Source organism: Canis lupus, chromosome 14 (genome assembly GCF_003254725.2).
Source record: "Canis lupus dingo isolate Sandy chromosome 14, ASM325472v2, whole genome shotgun sequence".
In the NCBI taxonomy this organism is placed as follows: Eukaryota; Metazoa; Chordata; class Mammalia; order Carnivora; family Canidae; genus Canis; species Canis lupus.
The window spans coordinates 4,725,006-4,740,192 of record NC_064256.1 but is presented as its reverse complement, the minus strand read 5'-3'; the positions used below and the strand labels follow the sequence as shown (position 1 = coordinate 4,740,192).

At 48.9% G+C, this 15,187-nt stretch overlaps 1 protein-coding gene across 1 annotated transcript in view; it reads right to left on the bottom strand.

Annotated features, from left to right (window-relative positions):
* Positions 1-15,187, bottom strand: part of PLXNA4 (plexin A4) — a 426,671-nt gene that overhangs the window by 96,539 nt on the left and 314,945 nt on the right. The window contains exon 5 of the mRNA XM_025471690.3: positions 9,434-9,534. Within this exon, the coding sequence (XP_025327475.1) occupies positions 9,434-9,534 (101 nt within the window). The remainder of the gene's footprint in view (positions 1-9,433; positions 9,535-15,187) is intronic.

Here is a 15,187-nt window from a genome sequence, read left to right as displayed (position 1 = left end):
TACCTGCATGGATTGCTGCTTCCAAAGCTCATGTGACTGCATCCTGCCATGGCTCCCCAAATTTGAGAGCCCCCAAACCAAATACTTGTCATCCCTTTCCCCCCAGATTTAAGTCTTACCAAGGAAGCCACCGTAGCTTACAATTTTAAACATCTCACCTAACTGTGTAATCTTGGGCAAATTACTTAACCTCTCGGTGCCTCCATTTTCTCTTCTGCAAAATGGGGACAGAATTGAATTTACCAAATAGGGTTATTATGGGAGAATTAAGTTAGGTTATGCAAGTAAAGTATTTAGAGCAGGGCATAGCTCATAGGAGACAAGCCCTCCATGAATGCCCACCAGTATTAGGATCCCACCCCTGCTCTGCCTTCCTCATGCAAGCCTTCCAAAATATAGCTGGCACAAAAGCACAGATTTTTTCAGACTGGCCCACGGGGCAAATCAGAGACAAAAAGACAGAGATGGCTCTAGCAATTTTCTTCCTAATGAGGATGGGGAGCCCCAGAGGCCAGGACAGAGGAAAGAGGGCAAGAGTGGTCTGGCTTGCTTGGAGCTCTGCTTTCTTACTAGCTGTCAAAGGGTATTGACTACTCAGCTCTCTTAGTGGAAAGTCAAGTTTAAGGTCAGTGTCAGGGATGTTTTGACATTTCTACTATCCCTCAGGGCCCATGAGGGTGGAGGCTGGAGGCTGCAAATGTCCAAAAGCACAGGCAACTGACCTTAGATGTGATAGGATAATGGAGGGGGAAGGACGGATCCCTTCTGAGTTCTTACAGGGTCCGCCAGGGTAATGACCTCCTACTCTTCTAGGGCTGTGATTTCTCATTAGCCCAGGCAAGAGCTGGCAAATGTGCAAAGGACTCATGCAATGACTTTTGGGGGCGGCGCAGGTGGTGGCTTAGATGTTTCCTTCAACAGGGCCCTGGGTCCTTCCTATAGCATTTCCTTTAACTCCACTGTGGGAAATTGAGGAAGGTCCTGCTTCAATCCATTTGCCAGGCAGGTCTCAAAAAGTGCACATCAGGCGACAGAGTCTTCAGGCAGTGGCCCAAACAGCACCCTCACGGCCCCCCAACAATGCAGGCCTGCGGGTGGCCAGCGGGAGGTAGACCCTGCGCAGACAAGCTCGGGCCCCCAGAACTGGAGTCCGGCCATGCTCACCTTCTCTACAACCCTTCCTCATCCCTCTTGCTCTGCAGCTGGGCCCTCCAGCCCCAGTTCAGAGGTGTCGAAAAGACCATGGGGACAGAGGCCTGGCCCCTGGAGGGGTTATTATTCAAGCCAGTGGTTCCAATGAGATTATCCTCTCTAATGAAGCAGCCACCTCCGCCCTCCCCTAAGCTTGAACTTTCGCTGCTGGAGAATTCCCAGCCAAGTGGAAAATTGGAAAAGAGAGGAACGGAGAAAGGAAGAGGGTGAGGGAGAGGGAAGAGGTGGTGATTAATTTCTTTAAAAATTAATTCCTAAGGACAGTGATAGAAATATTAACATCTAAGGGCCGCCAACTGGGCGAGCAAATTTCAATTTGGAACTGGGGCTCTGAGTGGGGTCTGGGTGAACCTCCAGGCTGGAGGTGGGGTGGGGCATGCTGGTCCTTCCCAGGCCCTCCAGCAGGGTCCCCCAGCCTTGGATACCAGCACATGTCCTGACTTCTCCCCACTGCTGACCCTCCTTCTCGCCCATCCTTAATGTCTCACGTTGGCCATGGCCTGGGCTGAGGGGCACCATCGTGGGGAGCTGTGGTTAGAACACCAGGAGATTGGAAAAAATTGGAAGTGGGGGTAGGGTTCCCCAAATGGCTTATTCTAACAGGGGCTCGTTGGTTGGTCACTGTGTCCCCATCCGGGAACCCTGGTGAGGGAAGAGACTGGGTTTGCCCATCCTGTTAGCCTTGCCCTCTTCAGGAAAGCCCAGGGAAATGGGCAGGCACAGCTGCGCAGCCTGGAGGAGGGTGAGCTAGATGGTGAAGGGAACCCTTCTAGGCAGATGCGTGTGCAAGAAGTTTCTTACGTGAAGAGCGTGGACCAGCCGTGCCCCACAGTGTCGTGATTCTAGACCCAGTGACTGACACCACAGTCTCCACCTAAGTACTGAGGCTGTTCCTGGAAAAACCAAATGTAAACCACTGACTCCACTATAGTTTCCCTTTGGCCACCAGCTGGTGAAATGGCCCTTTGTCATCTCTAAAGCTCCAAAGCCAACCTGAGCAGCAGATATGGGCTTCCCTCATGGGTCCCAGCTGCTGAAGCAGGAGGAAGGGCGGAATAGGACTGAATAGAACCAGCAGGAGCAGGAGTCCGGAGGAGACCTGAGAACCTCTGAGGGCTTGGCTTGCACAGCAACCACGTGGGCCTAGCTCACTACCGTCACGTCAGGCCCACAGCCTGACTCCCAGGGGGTGCCAGGTGGGACTCTCGCCTTGCCTTCCTTTGGCCCCCTCCTCAAACAGATGATATCCCGAACACCAACCTCAGGTGGTGGTAAAAGGGACCTGGGGTGGGGGTGGAGGTTTCCCTGTTGCTGAGAAGAGAATTACATTTAGCAGTTGCCCAAGGGAAGGGGAAGTGGGGACTGCTTCTCTCCTCTCTCTGCCAGTAGGTAGCACTGTTCAGACCTCTTATTTCTGTTAAGGGTTGAGGAAAGGCTAGGAAAGAGGAGGTGGAGAGAAGAGCCGGGTTGGAGGGAGGAGGAGGGACAGAGGGCAGGAGATGGAGAGAGAGACAGCGCTCACATGGACCCCAGGCTTTCCTAATTCCTATGAGCTGATGACAGTGTTGACTTAATATCCTTCAGTCCTGAAAGCATGTGCTCTACACATGCGTGTGGGGAGGAGGGGGAGGCAGGAGTTAAGAGGGGAAAACAAGCTTCCTTAACCCATGCTGTCTATCAGCTGAGCCACAGATGGAAAAACTCGACTGCACCAGTATCCAGTCTGGGATTCATCCCTCGGGACCGGGGGCTGATAACTTCTTGGCAAAGACTCAGGGAAGACCAGAGCGTAGACTGCAAAGTTTGCTGGGCAGAGGGATTTTACCAATTCCCCAGGAGTGCGTGGGCATTCTGCAAACGGCCCTCGGAGAGATCACTGCCTTGGCAGGTTGGTAGTAAGCAGTCCTTCGACACAGCTTAAAAATAAAATAGAACCAGGCTATGGGAGAGGCGAAGAAGCAGCAAGGAAGGACTTGCATTTTTGGAATCTGTTCGTGCTTCATTAAGGGGATGCTCAGCCGTGGCTATGGGACAGACTTTGCAGCTTCCCAGGGGCCGGGGCCGACTAAGGCACGCTGCCCCCGTGGTGCGGCTGGTTGGAGTCGCCCGAGGCAGGGAGACTTCCCAGCAGTGGGTGCTTCCAGCCGCCCAGCCACAGCCTGCCAGTCCTGGAAGGGGGGACAGGGAGAGGCTAGGCCATGGAGGAGGCCCTGGGGTCTGGCCCAAGGCCTCGGCTCCTACAGTCACTGCCATCAGGGTGACCTCCGGGGACCGTGAAGGTGCTTCATGTGCGTCTTTCCCTTCCTCTTCAAGTGTGGCGGCAGGGTGGCTTTTCCATTGCCGCTCTCAGCTGAGGAAACTGAGCCCAGGCTGGCTCGGTGCACAGACAGCTTCCTAGCTGCAACCTCCCCCTTCCGCTCTGGATGGCAGTCTCTCCCTCTCCTTCCCTTCACTCTCTACATCTTGGCAGAAACCATACAAAAGAGAAAAGGGGTGGATACTGCACAGTACCCTGTGCCAAGCACCCAGGGGTGGGCATTCTCCCAACAGAAGAAATCTGTAAGGAGGAGGGGTCACCACGGGGCAAGGGGGAGACTTTATAAAAGCTGATCTTATCTTTCCCCTGTTGATGTCTTGGGTTACATGAGCCTCCCGGGAGTGACGCTGACCAATCTTCTTCAGAAAGGTAACGTCTGGGGACAATCCATGTGGCTGGGCCTGCCGTGGGATCCTGTTACCTGCTGAGACGGAGATGGGCTTCTTGGCCTGGGCCTGGTGGCGGGAAGATGGAGAGGGGCCTTGGGACGTGCCAAGCATGCTGGTTGGAGGGCATGTTCCAGGCCCAGGACAGGCAAAGGTGGGCTGTCAGAACAGGTAGGCTCGGACCAAGGTGAATGCCCCAGGGAACATGGGCTCAAGATTCAGGCACAAATAAAAACCCAGCCTGTTGAAATCATTGTTGCCACTGGAAACAAGCAAGCCCGCAGGCTGGGTCAAGGACCGCACGAGGGGACAATGGGGTGATGCTCTGTGTGACTGGGCTGGCAGGCCCGTCCCTTGAGACAACAGGAGGGACGTTTCAATTACACGAGCATTTCTTAAGCCTGTTCAGTCTGCACCCCACCTGTGCCCTTGCTGGTAGAAAGGACCCTTTCAGCTACCTGAGCCACCTGTTCGAAGGGGCCCTGCTCTTAAACTATGCACTCGCTCTCTCTCCTGCTCCTCCGCCTCTCTCCCCCTGTTTCTCTCCCTCTCTCCCTCCCTCTCTCTGTCTCACACACGCACAGAGCCTCTGCTGGCCTCTTCCCACAAAGCTCTCAGCCTCCTACTCCCTAGAAACATGGAAAAGTTGGCAAAAGTGACAGAAAAAGGACATACCTTAACACTCAAAGGAGCCCTCCTTTGAGTCCTGCTGCTCTCAAGAGAGTCCTGCTGCTCTCTTGCCCTGGTTTTCCTGAGGGTCAGGCTCGCAACACTTAGCACAGGTGTTTGCCCATCATGGGGACTTACCAAATGTGCCGATTCTGGCACAGTCTGCAACCCCTGCTCCCTGCCCCCTCCCCGGATGAGGGTCCTGGTTCTCAGGAAGCGTCAGGGCTGATGCAGTCCCCTTGTATCCCCTGAGCTTCGCCCAGTGCCTGGCACTGAGGGAGCAAGGCCAGAGTGAAAAGGTGTACAGATAAGACCTATGGGGGCACAGCACTCCCACATGCAATAAAGCCCCTGCATTTTCCACCATGCTCCGTTCTCAGCAAACAGAGGTGCCCCCAGGGGGAGTATCTGCAGGTTCCCTCTGGTCCTCCTCCACCTTCTGCACTACCTATGCCTGCCTCAGCCTTTTCTAGCCATGTCCTCATGCATCTCTCCCAACCATGAATGTCTGGCTGGCAACTATTTAAAATGAAAGGGAGAAAATTAGAATAGAATAGAATAGAATAGAATAGAATAGAATAGAATAGAAAAATAAAATAAAGTAAAATAAAATAAAATGAAGAGTGTATTAGAAAAAGCGGTGTCTGGCTTTGACCTGAACTTAAGTGACTAGGGAAGAAAGGCCCACCGGAAAGAATGGGAAGGAACATGAGAGAACCTTCTGGATGAAGAATGTTTTGTATATCTTTTTATATTAAATATTTTATTTATTTATTTTAGAGAGAAAGAGAGAAAGTGAGCACGTGAGCAGTGGGGGTGGGGGGGGGAGGTGGTGAGAGGGAGAGAGAAAGAGAGAAGCAGGCTCCTGCCTGAGCGTGGAGCCTGATGCTATGTGATGTGGGGCTTGATCCCATGACCCTGAGATCATGATCTGAGCCGAAATCAAGAGTCAACTGCTTAACTGACTGAGCCAGCCTGGCGTCCCAGATATTTTGTAGATATTGGTGGGAGTGTGGATTACCTGGGCCTTCCAAATTGTTCAAAGTGTACACTTAAGACCTGCTTATCTCACTTTCTCTATATTAAGCATTATATTCTGATTTACAGCATCTTAGAAGATCCAGGGACCTTCTCTTCTTCATTTAGCCATGGGGGCCAACGATTCTCCTTAGTCCTTAACTCTGGGAGGCAACATCAGGGTGGGCAGGCAGTCTCGACATAGGGTGCTCAGGAGCTATATCCTCCCCCGGCGGGGGGGGGGGGTGAGATTTATCAGACACATTTGCATAGACCCCAGCACCAGGAGGCTCAAACTTTCAGAAACTACCACCTTGGCCTGGGGGTGTGCCTTGGACTTTTACAACATCATTTATCATCTGATTTTATCCACTTGCCACTGGCACAGAGAGGTATTGTGTTTCCTCTTTATAAACGAAGATGCCAAGTTTCTGATGTACAGAGTTACGATCCTCCTAAGTTGTGGATTCCATATTTGCAAATTCACCGTACTTGCTAACATTTATTTAAAATCCCCAACTGGAGGGGCACCTGGTGGCTCAGTGGTTGAGCGTCTGCCTTCAGCTCAGGGTGTGATCCCGGGGTCCTGGGATTGAGTCTCACATCCAGCTCCCCACAGGGAGCCTGCTTCTCCCTCTGCCCGTGTCTCTGCCCCTCTCTCTGGGTCTCTCATGAATAAATAAATAAAATCTTAAAAAAAATAAAATGGAATCCACAACTGGATACTTATGGCCCTTTTGTGGTCATTTCTGGACATGAGCAGAGTGGAGAAAGATGTGAGTGGCCACATCCACACATCCCTATCAGAGGTTGAACGAGGTTGAGGATACTCTGCTTTCTTGTTTCAGTTCACACTTTAAACAAAGGTCCTTTCCATGGCCTATTGAGTGCCGTGTTTTTTGCATTTTCATGCATTTTGTTGGTGATGACACTGTTTAAAATGCCCCCCAGGTATTGTGCTGAAGTGCTGTCTAGTGTTCTTAAGCATGAGAAGAACATGTTGTGCCTTACGGAGAAAATACATGTGCTAGGTCAACTTTGTTCAGGCACGAGTTCTAGTGCTGTTGGCCTTGAGTTCAATGTTTAAAAAGAAACCAATTTATATTAAATAAGGTGTCTTTAAACAGAGACACACGTAAGACACAGCTATGTATTAAGTTGTTGACAGACATGCTATGACCAGAGGCTCGTAGGAACCCACCCTGGAACCATCCTAGGAGTGGTGGTTCTGTATTCTCAGATTCGGTGTTTGTGGTGACTTACGCAACAGAGTGACCTTGAGTAATGGGAATTGCCTGTACTTGTCCAAACCCCATAGCACATTTACAAAGAGTGAGAAGTAGATTCCAGTGATTTCCATCCCAGCCATCCTGCTAGGTCCCTCGCGGCTCTCCCACGCCTGTTCCCGCTGTGGCATCTTGGGGAAGGAAGAGCTGCCAGCAGCAGTAGCTCAGTGCTGAGCAACTCGATAAGGGCTGTACCAACATGACACGCGCAAAGAAGACAGGCAAACGCCAACGTGAGATGTGATGCCAGGTTAACAGAGGTGAGGAGACTCCAGCAGGAGCATCTACCACCCAGAGGAAGGCAGTTTGAGGCTGGGATCCCGCGGGAAGGGAAGGATGAAGGATGCAGCTTCAACAGAGCCATCTAGACAATTGGTGGGGGTGACCAAAGTCAAGAGAGGCAGGGCACCCACACCCAGGAGCTCTTGGTCCTTCCCCGACTGTGTGGTGATTCCTGATTTCATTCTCTGACAACGCGACGAGGCAGCAAGACAGGCATCACTGTCTCCAATTCGCAGATGAATTGGGCTGCCCCAGATTTACAGCCGGGCCATGTAAAATTTGGACTTGGTGGGAGATGCCTGAAGTGGGTGCCCCTGGTTGTTTTCTTTAGGCCACACTGAGGCAGAGTGCTGGCTTCTCACTGCAGGCTGATGGGCTCCTTCACCAACTACCTACACTTCTCTTTGGCCCCAATCCACCCCTATTTTCAGGTATTATGTCCCAGTCCACTTGATAGGAGGCAGGTATCATGTTACTGAAGGAGAAACTGAGGCCACACAGGAAATAAATCTGGGTCCCCCCTTCCTTTTTGCTGTTTAACTCAGCTCTAGGGACAGGTTGTAGGGTTACTCACAGCTCCCCTGCTTCCTTTGCAGAGCCTAGGGGGTCCTTCCTCCACACAGGGTTTAGTGCCATGTGGGTCAGTGTCACCAGGCAGGACCAAGGCTGGCATGGAGACCTGTCTCTGGGTGCCACAGACATGATATGTCCGAGAGGGGCCAGCTTTCCTGATTGCCCTTGACGGACGCTAAGTGTGGGTACCCCACGCCAGGATCTGCTGAGCTACCCTTGGCTAAGGCAAAAGCCAGCTGGCCTAGGCCCCCGAGGAAACGAGGGATCTGGAGCATGACCCCTTCCTGAGAGGCCCCAGGGGCAGAGGAAAAAGGAAATGACTTCCCTTCTACCTTTCAAAGTACCACCCAGGCAACTCCTCTGCACCCATCAGAGCTGCTTTGAATTCTGAACCCAATCTCTCCCATGCTGTGAGGCTGGCTGCTCTTGGGCTCTACTGCTCCATGTCACCATACAGATGTTTGCATACATTCCCATCCCCCTAGTTTCCAGTCATCCTCCCTTATGTGAGTCAACGGGTCTCAATTTTTCCCACCGTAATACATCTGAGGGATTTCAAAGAACTCAAGGTCTCATGATGCATGAGCCTGTCCCCAGGGACGGGAGGGTGACTGTGCCCTTGGGAGAGGATGCACTAGAATTTAAGAGGACATTTCTCACTTTCAGAAGCATCCCTGGTATGGGGGCTAGGTCCTGCCCCCACCTTCTCACACTTGAGAATGACTGGAAGATGTCCTTGGTCACATCCAGTTCAGGCTGGATGTGACCAGCCTTTTTTTAGTAAGAAAGCCTTCTCCCTAATGTGCAACATGGTGTCTGACTGGTAGCATCTCAGTTTCAAGTGTTGACCAGAAGCTTGGGGTTCTAGCAACAATAGTTTAACTGGCAGCAAATTCCCTCTGCGTGGGGCCCAGCTGTTGTTGGCTTCTCCAGTCAGCAATGCCAAGGGTCTTTGGATCCCCAACGAAGAGCACATTTCTGGGTGGGTTGTCTGTACCCTGCACTGCAGCCCTCAGATCACTACTCTGATTTATCTCCACCCTATGCCATTTGCTTCTTCCCTCTTCTCGAGAATACAGTGGAACCCGTGCAGAGAGGTGCAGAGGGAGAGTGCCCAGCCCTTGAGACAGGGACTTTGGATCTAGAGAGCCCAGGCGCAGGGTCCTCTGACAGCCAGAGGGGGGTCCTTGGGGACTGCACACTCGAAATGTACACCTCAAATACCAGAAGATTCTGGGGAGATATTGAAGAAGGTCTTATGTGGATGTCATATCACTAAATGGAGAGTCCATATCTCGCACATGATCTAGTGGCCCACGTGAGACTTGACAACAAAGGCCAGTGCCTTTTCCTGGCGTTCAGTCCCAGAGCCTCACTCTGCAGCCAAGTCAGAGTCAGGAATGTTTGGGATAATCTCCCTCCTGCCCTCCAGGGTGTAATTACCCATGTGATTCCAAGTCCCAATTCATCATCATTCCCAGGCTGACATTTCCACATATCTCTTATGGGAATCTGGCAATTTAACGTGAAGTCAGAACCAAAGAAGGGGATAGGATTGGCAACTGGTACAAAGAAGGAAGCATAAGAAAAGGCAGGGAGAGAAGAGAGATCAGAGGGAAGGAGAGTGGTGACAGAGGAGGGGAAATAGGGAGGAAGTGCGAGGCAGGAGGAAGCTACCCAGCAGTACTCACGTGTTGTGGAGCACACACCAGCCGCAGTGGGGATCGCCCGAGCCCAGGCACTCGCTGCAGCTCCGATACTGACTGCAGGACTCCACAGGGACTCTGGTGAGCTGGGACAGAAAGACAAGAGAGGGGTGATCAGGATTTTGCACAACTCCCTGTAGTTCCCCAGGAAGAGATGCTATTCCATCAGATAAATCACCTGAATCAGTGTAGGAACGTGAAGAGGCCCAGAGCTCCAGGCTGGAAGAGACCTTGAGGGGATATTGGAGCGGGTGGCCACCTGAGCATCCGGGGGAGACACCACCTGTTACCTTCTTAGCACTCTCCCTGCATAACCTCCTTACAGCTCATATTAAATTGTTTTTTTTTTCATATTAAATTGTTATAGAAGATATTTATACAGTGTGAGTTGACGCTTTCCCACCATCACAACCCCCCAATACTCTACAAACATCCAATCCATCACCTGCTTACTTCTTAAAAATGGAATGAACCCAAATATTTATTTTCTCCATTTTTGTTTTCCTCTCCTTCCTCTCTTTCTTTCTTTCTTTCTTTCTTTCTTTCTTTCTTTCTTTCTTTCTTTTTTTTTCTTTCTTTTCTTTCTCTATAAGGTGTACTGTCTTCTTCTGGGTTCATCTCTTTTACTCTTTTTTGTTTCATTGGTATGATCTGTGTGGTTCCTGAGAGCATGTAAGTAAGCCAAGTCCAAGACCCTTCTCTTTCTCATTCTCCACACTTTTGAACTCATTTGGTAGCTGTTAACCTACCTGCTCTCTTTCTCATGCTGTTGGCCAAATGGCTCTCAAGGTTTTTCACTCTGGTGCTTTCGTAGAACAGCTGTTGCTAGCTACTTCTCCTCCTGCCCACACCCTTTTCATGACTAGAGGCTCCCTCTCCCACCCCAAAGCCCTGTACTCGCTTTCGCCAGCCGCTTGTTCATGTAAAATGTTCCACGTGACATTTCTGCTTAGCCCAAGTGCTTCCATCGCCTGCATGCTCTGCAAGATCTTTTGCATTTCTTTGTTCCCCAACGTAGCTTCGTGCCCGGATGTCTTTTTACGTGACTTCTCAGGGCCCAGTACATAAGAGGTACTTAATCACGATACCCAGGATCAAATGGAATTTTAATTTTCTTTCAATAGCCTTGGTCTTTATTGTCTATTTTGCCAGTTTCATCTTTATGAAAAGTTTTTTTTTGTTGTTGTTGTTTTTTGAATCATCCTTTTTCTATTTGGGACACTGTTTTATCTCAGCAGAAGACTTCTTACCTAATCTTTCAGCTTGCACTAAGAGAATTTGATGTGGCTGTCCTTTTTAATTTTTTGCCGTCAGACAACAGGCGCCGAGAAGCACAGATCACATCGACCTGGCTGAGCCTCTGTGCTTCCTGAGCAAATGCACAGGCTGTGTCCCCGCCACCCACCCCCCCACTTACGCCCACCCCTCCTGCTGCTGCAGGGGGCATCTGCCTCTGAAAAATTATGTACACTTGGCAGGGGCTATTTGTAACTCATGCACAGGCGAACTGGCACCAGGGTCTGCTCAATTAGTCTCGAAACCATCTTTTGGAATTAATTAATAATTAATTCTAAACCCCATATGATCTCTTTTCCCTTTCTACCTTCATTTTCTTATTCCCTTTACATATCTTTTGGTTTGGGTTTTGTACCTCAAGTGCACACGGAGCCTTCTTAATGACTACACTGCAGTGTTCCTTCTTCCCAGCTACCTGTTGGCCTCCCGCTCCCATCTTAGAGTTTTGTCCTTGGCCTCTGTGACCCTCTCTCCACATTCTTGGATATCTTTTTGCACTTGTGGTATTTCATCTTTCCTGTTACTACTGCTCATGTAATCTGCATGGGCTATGCCTCAGCTCTGCCTACATGTGACTTTCCCATTTTTGCAATTAATTCTGACAATCCGTTGTGTACAAATTACCCTGCTGGCTCTATGCACAGCCAGGAACTTACCCTATTCCTACTGCCTCTTTAATTTCTCTTCCTACCCCCTAAGTGGGCACAGACATGCTGGTCATGTAAGTATATAAACCCTGGTTCCCAGCCCAAAATACCTGGGCTCCCAGGAATTCGTGAGGGGTAATAAGGTCCACAAGCTATTTTCAATATTTCCAAAAGCCTAATGGAAATTGGATGGTGGCTGTTTTCTTTCTTATATGCATACTTGGTGATGTATGTCCTATATTAAAAATAGGAAATATATTATTACTTAATAAATGCAGTTTATTTAGCAGGCAAAAATCTTTGAAAACATGATGCCTAGAGGGGAAAAAAAGTAATAAAAGAGACCATAGATGGTGGAAGTCGGTAACACAAGTACATAATAATGTTTTCATATGTTCCAGCTGCTTGTCTAGCACTCCATATTTTGCACGAGCTTGAGGAGAAAATCATGGCTTGTTCAATCAAAAGCATTTTCTTGGTCTAAACTTAATTAATATCCTCCCCAGTTTCTCCCATTGACATGTTCTATAATGTGTCTTGGATGGATGTGCCATGGGGCTCTGGGGTGTGCCCGCTGCTTGGCGAACCTGATGTTCAAAAGGCTTTGCATTCAGATTTCTAAAAATATCTCGCAACTGGTGATTAAACAGTGCCAATACCCAGAATCATAAAAATCTTTCCTCTCCCGATTTTAAGTGAGCGTGATTTTAGTTTGGTTGGAAGGAGTATAAGAGTACTGGACCCCGCAGAGCTGGGTTCCAATCCTGGCTCCATCGTTTACCATGTTTACCAGCAATGATGTTCTGAGTCTCATTTTCCCTCGACTTTAAACATAGGGACAAAATCCCCCTGCCCACCCCCATTCACGGAGCTCCCCACAGCACAGGTGATCTGGTACGTGTGAAGCTGCTTTGGAAACGCACGAGCACATTGCAAGCAACGGTTATTACTGTCATCTTTGCCGTTCATCCCCCATTCTTCGTCGCACGGACAGTTACCTCTCCGCCACATCACAGGATCCTGCTCCGGCAGCCTGCCCGCCCCACGGAACTCCACCAGGAGTGTAACAGGCCGGGAGGAACTTTTCTTCTTTAGCACCTTGATCATACCGTTTCCTCCTTGAACTGCGATGTCTGCCCCTAAAACCAGTCATTGCTTCATCTCTGAGATGAAACTCTGGGGTAGCCCAGCTTCCTGGATTTATTCAGTGCTTTTACCAGGTACTCTAACAGGCCTGTCTTTTTCTCTGTTTTTCATCTAGATGGATCCCTGTGGGACAGGAGCAGAAGTCCTTCCTAGGCAGTTATTATGAGACCCAGCTTTCTCTCAACCTTTTCTTATAGGATCTTTCTCTCTATGCGTGCAGTCATTTTTTTTTTATTATTACTCTTCTGAGCTTGATCTAGTTTTTTTTTTCCCATTCTTTTTAAAGGGTGGATGCTAAAACTGAGGAGCCCATAGGACTCTGACAGACCAAATAAAAAGGTTACTATTAACTGAGAGGCAAGTGCCACCCCTCTTATCTCTCTAGGACTTTCTTGAAGTCCCATTTTCAGGCAGTATTCCCCAGAATGGCCAATCCCTCTGGGACTCTACATCTCCCAATCTATAGCACTGCTTTGCCTCACTCTCCCACCCATGGGTAATCTTGGAAAGCATCAGAAATTTTTCTGACATTTTAAGCCACTTCCAAAAACCAGACTGACTCCATCACTTATCTTGGTACAATTCTCTGCCCTAACGGCTCTGGGTACCTTCCATACTTTGCTAGTAAGCTGCGCAGATGCCCAGGTAGCTTCTGAGCAACCATGGCACTGTGATCCTTTTCCCCCAAACCTCCAGATTCTCCATCCACACCTTATGCCACACAAAGCTGCCTCTCCCTTCCCCCATCACCAGTTCCTTCTCTGACCCTGGAACACAAACCACTCCAGATGCAGAGCCACACGATTAATTAAAACCACCCCACGCTGATTAAAGTCTTAAGCTACAGTGCCAGGCATGCTAATTAACTGCGTGAGGGAATTCAGACCACAGGAAGAGGTGAGAAAAGGAAGTCATGGAGGGGGCTTCTGCTTGGAGAACGAATCAGATGGTGATGTGACCCAAGCCATCCTAGTGATGGATGGCCTCAGACACCACAGAAGATTGAAGTTTGTCCCCTGGCCACTGGACTCCAGGAGATGTGTTGATTGATGTGTCTGCAACTGCTCCCTCACTGCATCTAAAGACAGAAGCCCCACCACCTCTCAGAACCTCTGTGTGTGCCTATGCAGAGCTGGGAGGGAAGTGGGGTTCCTTGGGAGGATGGGTTTGGACATGGCTGCAGAGTTGTCTCAGCACATTCCACTGGATTTGTGCTAAGTCCTATTGGACAGCGTCATAGTTCCTCAAAAACATAGAGTTATCATATGATCTAGTCATTCTCCTTCCAGGTACACACCAGAAAAAAACTGGAAGCAGTGGCTCGAACAGATATTTATAGACCAATATTTGGACTAACACTATTCACAATAGCCAAAAGGTGGAAAGCGGCCCAAAGCAACCCAAACCCAAAGCAAACCAACAAATGGATGGACATACAGAATGTGGTATGGACAGTCATCTCTCTCCTCCATCCCTCATCTGCGGTTTTGCTTTCTCTGGTTTCAGTTACTGCAGTCCAGAGGCAGATGATCCCCATTTTCTGACATGTGATCAGAAGTCAACAGCAGCCTCACGCTAGGTCACAGCGCCTACGTCATTCACCCCACATCCTCTCATCACGTAGGCATCTTATCATCTCATATCATCACAACAAGAAGTACGGTAAATGAGATATTTTGAGAGGGAGACAGACCATATTCACATAACTTTTATTACAGTATATTATTATGATTGTCCTATTTTATTATTAGTTATGGTTGTTAATCTCTTACTGTGCCTAATTACAAAGTTTATCACAGCTTTGTATTTATACGTAGGAAAAAGCATAGTCTATGCAGGGTTTGGTATTATCCATGGTTTCACATCTCCACCGAGGGGGCTCGGAACGTATCTCCTGTGGATAAGGAGGGATGATTGTAATATTCAGCCTTTCAGAAAAAGGGAATTCTGACACATGCTACAACATGGATGAGCCTTGAAAACATTATGTTAAGTGAGATAAGCCAGACACAAAAAGACAAATGTTTCTGGTGTTAGACTAATAAATTCATGTTTATAAAATATTCTGAGATCCTTGGGTGAAAAGATAGGCATTGTTACTCTTTTCAATTTAATTTCAAATGGACGAAAGGGCTTTGAATACATATCTCTTATCATGTGCTCTGATGTAACTGGGTCTGTCATTCTCAGGCTCTGGGTCTCTATTTCTTGATTTGGAAAAATAATGTCACAGCTTTGTTCCACCCAGAACCCTTCTTCACACCCTGCCCCTCTTCCAAGAGCATGAGGGAGGGTCTCGGAATTTAAATAGGTCTTATGAGGTCAAATACTCTCTGATTTTTATAAGATTCTCCAGTTATTGCTTAGCCTCTGGTTTGGCTCTCATTCTCAGTTATGACCAGGAAGCACCTGTGTGCTGGTATCTATCCCCTACCTCTATTCCTAAACCCATTACCTTCCTGGGACTCACGTTGGTTTTCTTTACCTTTTTACTCCAAAGTAAACTTCCCCAAATCATAGTTTTGTCTGGTTTTTAAATATTGTAGATAGAAGCATCTTCTCATTCCCTTACCTGCCCGGCCCCATGAATAAGTTTGTGAATGTACAAACAATGGCTGGGGATCAAAAGACCAGGTGACCAAGAGAGTGG